General features: G+C 54.8%; 1 protein-coding gene across 2 annotated transcripts; it reads right to left on the reverse strand.

Annotated features, from left to right (window-relative positions):
- Positions 1 to 216: 216 nt before the first annotated feature.
- LOC136661266 (cytochrome P450 2G1-like) lies at positions 217 to 5,065 on the reverse strand. 2 transcript variants are annotated; one of them, XM_066638381.1, is made up of 9 exons: positions 4,880 to 5,065; positions 4,083 to 4,245; positions 3,765 to 3,914; positions 3,485 to 3,645; positions 2,926 to 3,102; positions 2,512 to 2,653; positions 1,057 to 1,244; positions 655 to 796; positions 217 to 398 (listed from the first exon to the last, which is right to left on the reverse strand). In XM_066638381.1, the coding sequence occupies exons 1-9, from the start codon at positions 5,057 to 5,059 to the stop codon at positions 217 to 219; spliced, it is 1,485 nt and encodes a 494-aa protein (XP_066494478.1). In that variant the 5' UTR covers positions 5,060 to 5,065. The 2 variants fall into 2 exon arrangements, with proteins under 2 accessions (XP_066494478.1, XP_066494477.1); XM_066638380.1 differs by lacking the exon at positions 4,083 to 4,245 and having other exon boundaries at positions 3,765 to 3,917; positions 4,873 to 5,059.
- Positions 5,066 to 7,343: the final 2,278 nt, after the last annotated feature.

The following is a 7,343-nucleotide window of genomic DNA, read 5'->3' on the forward strand; positions in this document are numbered from 1 at the left end:
CCATGGGACTCGTGGTCTGCCATCACAATGGTTGCAATGGTACCAGGAAAGTAATTGGGAAGGTATACTGGTTTACAACAATTCCATGCGCAGGTGTTTGTGTGTGATTCTTCTGAGACAGTTGGGAAGGGTCTGTGGCAAGTGGAGAGAAATGCAGGCTGCCTCTTCTTCCCTCCCTCCAAGCCCACCTCACTGGAGGCCAGCCCAGCCCCGAGATCAGCGCGGCACCAGGCACAGCTCATAGGTGGGTGGGATGTTCCCAAAACCGCTCACTTTGGGGGAGATGTCAATGTCCTCTGGGGCCACGAGGGACTTCAGGCTGAAGTGCTGCAGCGTGGTGGTGAAGTAGAGGAAGAGCTCCATCCGGGCCATGGCCTCCCCCAGGCAGATGCGCTTCCCTGGGGGAGAGCAGAGGCCATGCAGGGGTTGTCAGGCAGGCAACAGTCACCCTCCGTCCAGGCAGAGGGCCACCCATGTGCCCCCACCAAACCCTGCCTGAGCCATTTCATGGCGAGCATCAGGAAGCTGTTGTGGAAGCTCTACCCCCAAATCCCCTCACTGGAGTCTAAGGTTGGGCCAAGCTCTTGAGCGGCAAAAGCAGGAAGCAGAAGCAGGTGCAGCGGACAGAGAGAGGGAGGGAGGAGGCAGCCCTACCTGAGGAGAAGGGCACGAAGGCCTCGTTCTTCTTGAAGCGGCCCTTCTCGTCCAGGAAGTGCCCAGGGTTGAACTTCTCAGGCTGGCTGAAATACTCGGGGTCCCGCAAGACTGAGCCCAGCAAGGGGAAGACGTCTGTGCCCTGGAAAAGAGAAGGGCGGCTGAAGGGCAACGGAAGTAGCAGCAAGGTCAGAGATGGTATTCAGCTGTACATCCAGGGCCAGACCTGGACAGTGACTTGCCCTCTCTCTGATATTTAGCCCCAGGCTCTGGTTGTGGAAGAGGCACCTTTGGCTCTCCTCCACACGTTTGGATGATGTCTGAACAGGGCTTCTTGCTTGCTTGCTTCTTCCTGCCTGCTTACTTCTCCTGCACAGGCCCCCTCCCATGCAAACCTCTCACCTTGGGAAGGGTGTAGCCCCGGAACTGGGTGTCCCGGATGACGGTGTGTGGAAGCCCCAAGGGGACAATGTCTGTCAATCTCTGGATCTCATGGATGACGGCATCTGTGAAGGGCATCCGCATCCTGTCCTCGGAGGCGGGGAGGCGGTTGGGGCCAATGACCTGGTCAATCTCCTGGTGGACCCTCTCTGCCAAGACAGTGACAAGGAGCTGCTGAAGAGATTGCCCCCTGGCATTCCAGCAGCCATTTCCTGCCCCCTTCCATGGGGACAGCAGGGCGGGCAGGCTGAGACTGGATGGCACCAGCACTGCAGAAAGGAGCTGCTCCTGTGTTTTCACCAAAGGCTTCCTGCACCTCCTTCTGCCACCTCCAGAGGGAGAGAAGAGCCTGCAACCGTCCGCTGCCAGAGACTGCAAGCGGAGCTGCCTTGAGGAACCTCCACATGTACCTAATGGAATTGGTCCTTGGTGGGTTTTTCTCGGAAGCCAGTTGGGAGCCAAGCTTGGCTGGAAAGAAGAGTGGAAACGCCACAAGCAGACCAAGAGTTGGCAGAAGAGTTGGCTAAAGCTCCTCTGATTTCTATGGGGGGAGCACTTTCTTCGCAGGCACTTTGGGGCAATATTGAACGGCTTGCCATATAAACAGTGATAGAGATTTTAGAGGGTTAACTTATCTTCTCTAGTTTGAGAAAAATAACTGAAATTGGAGCCAAGAGAATGAGTATTGTTTCCCTTAAAAAACAGGATGGGTCATTATGTTAAAGTGACCTAAGAGAGATCATGATTGGCAGAACATGTAGATCATAACTTTTCCAAAGGGAGAATTCCAGGATCTTGTGTAAGCAAAGTTGTGGGCCAGGAACATTTTGAGATGCAGGGCCGAATGACCTCCTAATTAAAGCTGGGACCATGCACCAAACCTGTCATAATATGTCCTGTAAGGAAGTGGAAGTGACATATAGTGTCACATGGGTAACTTGTTTATCTCACTTTACGTGATTTTCTGGGTGTGATTCTTGGAGAAACGGGATGGGAAATGAAGAGCGAACATTTGTATCCAAATGGAAATCAATTGGCTTGTGTGTAACTATTGTACAAATAAAGCCTCCAAACCCTTTTAAAAGGTCTGTGACTGTTTGGCATTGCGTCAGTGAAAAGAATCTGAAAATCTTTCCAGCAACAGCGCATGGTCTTCATCTGAACTGCTGTGGGAACAGGGAAGGGAGACGCAAGTGCAGCCTTTGCACATGCCTCTGAGGATGAAAAAGCCCTTTGTTGCCCTGCCTCACAGACCCAGATCCTGCTCAGCGTCTGAGTCAACAGATGAACTTGCCCCCAGATCCAGTTACCGGCAGGAACTGAGAACAGGAAGGGATGTGCTGGCAGGAAGCTGGCAGGGACGTGCTTTTCTTTGCAAACCCCCTCCCAGGCCACGCTGGAGTCAGACCACCATACCTTGCACGTCTGGGTGTTTCAGCAGCAGCAGGAACCCATATCTCAGGGTGGTGCTAACCGTCTCTGTCCCAGCAAAGAACAGGTTGAGGGTGGTGAGGATCAAGTTCTTGATGTTGAACTCGCTGGAAGGGTTTGCTTTTTCCTTAGAAGGGACAAAGAACAGACCTGTCAGAGATCAGCCAGCAGTCCAAAGATTTCCTTGGGGCCTCTCTTACTCACTTTGGTTGCTCTTCTGGGAGGTCCTACTGAAGACAGGGCAGCCAGAAATGGACACAGCATTTCAAGGTGGCTGCACCCTCAGGGTATAAACTGGGCGCTTCTGCCTTCCCCGCCTCCCTTTTGCCAAACCTCTGAGAAGAGGCCCAGTTGGTTCCCATGCTTCTCTCCTGGGTCACAAAGAGCTCATTCCGGTACCTTCTCCCTCTGGATGAGGTAGCAGTCAATGAAGTCTCGCGGGCTGTTGGGGTCCAGCGTTGCTTCGTTGGCTTTGACCTTCTCAGCAACAAACTTCTTCAGGTCTTCTATGAGGTAGTAGATGCGGTTGTGCCTCCCCGGCAGGTATTGCATGACGGAGGAATACATGTCATAGAGCTGGAAGGAAGAGCAAGGACTGCATTGCACTGGCAGGTCTCCTGCAAAGCGGCCTGATGCCAAGTCAGGGCACCATTCAGCCTCGTCTTCACTGACTGGCAGTGGCTCTCCTGGGCTCGGGTCTTTCCCCCAGCGAGCCCCGGAGATGTCAGCAGAGCCTGAACCTGCATTCCATGCACAGGTGCCCCACAACCAAGTTAGCACCACACACACACCCCCCAAACAAGAACAGAGATTAACAACAGAGTCTTGGGGAGTGCTTGCTGCTTCCAAGAGACCCCCTTCCCTTCTGCTTTATTCAGCAGGGAGGTTCATCTCTTGGCCTGATCTGTCCCAGTCTTCGGGAGGACGGGCTTCTCCAGCCACGTGTGCCACACAGTACCTGGGCCCAGGGCGTGCTCATCTCTATGAAGCTTTCGTTGATCATGCGCAACAAGGAAAGGAAGGTCTTGTCCTCGTAGTCGAAGCGGCTGCCAAAGACGACGGAGCTGATGACGTTGGAGACGGTGCGGCTCAGGAAGAAGGTGGGGTCAAAGGGCAAACCTGGCAAGATGCACAGAAGAGGGCACATTGGGGGGCTGCAGCTGCTCCCCACGCCCTCCTACGCAAGCGGTCAGCAAGCGCCCCCTGCACTTGGCGAGGTGAGTGAGAGCAGCACCGACCTTTGGTTTTCCGGAATTCCTCCAGCAGGTACTGGCCCTCTTCCTGGATCCGCTCCTCAATGGACCTCTTCCCCATCCCAAAGTTCCTCAGCGTGGTGAGGGAGAAGCGGCGCAGCTGCCTCCATCGCTCACCGTTGGCGAAGGCCACTCCTGCAAATGAGGTTTGGAGGCTCACTGCGGTGGCCTTACCCTTTCCTAGGACCACCAAAGCAAGGCGGCCACCAGAAGAACATGGTGGGTGCCCATCAAGCCTCCCCGCACGCCAAAGCACAGAGGCCTCCCCGCCGGTGGCAAAGCAGCTCAAGTCCACTCACTCACCAAAGCCGTTGAAGTTCCGGTCGATGGTGGCCAGTTCTCCCCTCCCACTGAACTCCTCTGCTTGGTCCACCAGGGCTTCCTTCACTGCCTGATGCCCGCACAGGATCACCACCCTCCGGGGACCTAGATACACCGTGAACACTGGACCATATTTGTCCCTCAGCTGTGGGGGACACGAAAGTTAGCAATGCAAAATGAGAAAGCAGGCAGAGGTGGGGGCAATGACCAAACACGGAGTGGGTGGGGTGGGCAGGAAGAGGCTTCTCTCCCTCTCCCTTAGCACTAGAATTGGGAGGGGCTACAGTGGGGTGGACGTGCAGGAGGACAGGTCAAAGGAAGCTCCTTCCCACGAAGTGCAAGTAATGTAGCAGTTCATCACCACAAGTGGGGGTGATAGACCCTTCATGGGGGTCCACAGGCAGTCTACTCCTAAAAACTGGTTGCCATGGGGTGGGTGAGGGGTCAGTCATAGCGGAGAGGGCTGGAAGCATCCAGTTGGCCACTGGAAATTCTGCCACCAAGCGAGACGGACCCGCTTTGGTTGGATCCAGCAGTTCTTGCATCTGACTGTGCTTCTCTTAACTCCCTTCTGGAGCTGAAGAGGCTGGAGGTGCAGGTGGGGGGCACTGCTCAAATGTGGGATTGCTGGAGTCTCCTCACACACAGCCTGAAGCACAGGGACCATTCAGAATGGATTCCTATGCAGGCAGGATCCCCTGCCATGCCTTGTCCTCACCCAGTGGGCTTCTAGAGCTGACGGCCTCCATTCCTGCCCTGCCAAAGAGGGCCCAACTCACCGCCAGGAAGGATTTGAAGGTCTCGCTGGTTGACACTTGCAACAAGTTGCCAAGGAAGGGAAGGGGAGTTGGCCCTGGAGGCAACTTGCCCCCTTTGTGCATCCTCCTCCATGCAGACAGGAGGACCAGGCAGGAGAGGCAAATGGCCAGGAAGATGGTGAGAGCTCCTCCGAGCTCCATCGTGGGAAGGCTGAGGTGTCCGCTGGGTGCCTCCGCAAGCCCCTTTTATGGAGCCTGTCCTGTAAGTGACACCAGGCTGGCCTCTTGCTCTTGGTGTTCCGGATGCAGCAGGAAAACAAGATTGGGTTTCAGGGCAATGTTCTCAGGGTGGGAACCACCTGTGGGGAAAGCTGGGTTCTCTGTGGGGACAGAAATGAGTGCTGGGAGGATGGGGAGATTCTCCTTCATGTTTTGCAGAACACCCGGGAGGGCAGAGCTGGCTTTGATTCTGCCTGGTGGCTTCCAGCTTCCACTGTTCAGCACCCAGCCTGAGACATCTCACCGCGGTTTCCATCTGAGGCCACAAGAAGCCCAGAGAAGGGCCAGGCTGCTGGACCAGGCCATAGGGGGTCCCTCTGGTCCAGAAGCCCACAAGCAGCCACCTGGCAAGTGGTCAGTGGTGCCTCTGAACATGGGAGATGATGGTGATGATGACAGTGTTTAGGTACTGCCTTGCTCATAGACTCAAGTCTCTTAGACTCCAAGGGGTTACACAGGCAGGCTGACCATCCACTCTATTTTTTCAAACGAGGTTTTTACAAGTGTTATTCTATGCTGGAGACTCATAAATGTTTTTTATCTTTGCACAGTTCAACCCTTCGGGCTCTTATCGACTGGGAAAGCAGCTCTCAACTTCAGCGTAAACAGAACATTCCAGGGCACTCTCACATCAGGTGATCCAGACACCCTGGCCCGGGACCAGCAAGACACCTCTCGAAGCTGGCAAACACCTGTGGGGAGCGGGGAGGTTGTCTTTGCACCCACAGTTATGTAAAGGGAGATTGTGTTACCCCTTGGCACGAAGAGTGTTATCTAAGCGTGTACCATACAACCACTCCCCGGCGCCTCCTTCGTGATCCTCACCTTTGCACTTGAAGTGCATTCACCATTAATCTCTCCGTCCCTCGTGAACAAACATGGAGCTGGGTGGGGAGACTGCAAAGTGAACTCAACTCAACTTGCTCTTCTTGGCCTCCTCTTGTGTCACATGTGTCAGGGCAGTAGCAGCACTCGGGTGACTGCAAGAGGATGAGCAGAACAGGCAAGTTGGGACCTGCCTGGAGGAGTGCCTCTGCCTGGACTTCTCGGGGGGGGGGGGGGGCTTTGCTGGGCTCTGCACCAGGAGGTTCCTGGTTGGGCAACTGCTATGTGATGACTCTGATCAGCTTCCCACGTTCCCTGGATTTCCAGGGAAACTCCCCCTTGGCTGAGGCCAGGTTTGATCCTTTCATTGGGTTCCTGTCTGGCCTGCAGGTGGGCAACTCTCTTCCACTGGTCACATTGGGCATAAAGGGGGAGCTCAAAGGCCCAGAGGCCATGAGTGCAAAGTCCCCAGAAGGGAGAATGTTCAACAAGTGCTTCATGGGGTTTTGCGTGGGGTCAGTTGAGAGGCAGGGGTGGCTCAAGGCCCACACGCAAACCCCTGAGGCAGCAGTGGGTCAGCCACTCCCTACCACTGCCCAGCAAGCCTGGAACCCTGAGGAGGCTTCTTCAGCAGTGGCTGCAGTGGTGTCCTGTGTCCTTCTCCCCACAGTGCCACTTCCTGGCTCCTGGATATCTCGCCCCCAGTACAGCATCAAATGACAGGCCTCTGGGCACATTCAAAGGTGGAGAGTGAGGGCAGCCCTTGCCATAGCCGGGGTTTCAGACCTGGCGGGGAGGCTTTCAAGTGCTCCAGTAAGGTGCTAGTCTGAGTCAGCTCTCATTTCCATGTCTCGGAGCTCATCCTAGAACTCTCGTTTAGTTGTGTGAGTGTCATCAAGTTGGCCACTGGTTTTTGTTGGTTGACCTGTACTGTGATATATTACAATAAATAAAGTGAATGGGGTGACACCAACCCTAAATGCCTCTGCATTTAGGCTGTGCATATGGTATTATGATTTATTCTGTATGGCCAGATACAAGAGGAGGCCCATTATGGGGTTACACAATGAGCTCTTCCACCAGGTGACACAAACCTCTGAAATGGCAGATGCACACAAAGGCATGTGAGAAATGCTCCCAGGGTGTGTCACTGAGCCCTCCTTTTCAGGCTGGGGTGGCTCTGCCTTCATCCTCTGGAGACATCCAGCCACGTGGCTTCCCAGTTCTGATCTCCGCGTGTGAGGGGTGTTGTCCCAAAGGCAGAAGCACAGAACAAGAGGCTGAAGCTGACCACCGCGACTTGGGGCAGCCCATGGAGGACTGGAACCTCCATCATTCCAGGCAACAGGAGTTGGGGCAGGCACATGTAAACATTGTGTGT

Source organism: Tiliqua scincoides, chromosome 10 (genome assembly GCF_035046505.1).
Source record: "Tiliqua scincoides isolate rTilSci1 chromosome 10, rTilSci1.hap2, whole genome shotgun sequence".
In the NCBI taxonomy this organism is placed as follows: Eukaryota; Metazoa; Chordata; class Lepidosauria; order Squamata; family Scincidae; genus Tiliqua; species Tiliqua scincoides.

What these genes read in the sequence shown, in the direction of transcription:
- LOC136661266 (XM_066638381.1), bottom strand. Translation starts at nt 5,059, where the DNA reads ATGGAGCTCGGAGGAGCTCTCACCATCTTCCTGGCCATTTGCCTCTCC. An exon ending in GGAATTCCGGAAAACCAAAG is followed by an intron (nt 3,646 to 3,764) that starts GTCGGTGCTGCT and finishes GCATCTTGCCAG; the next exon opens with GTTTGCCCTTTGACCCCACC. An exon ending in CTTCGTGCCCTTCTCCTCAG is followed by an intron (nt 399 to 654) that starts GTAGGGCTGCCT and finishes GCTCTCCCCCAG; the next exon opens with GGAAGCGCATCTGCCTGGGG.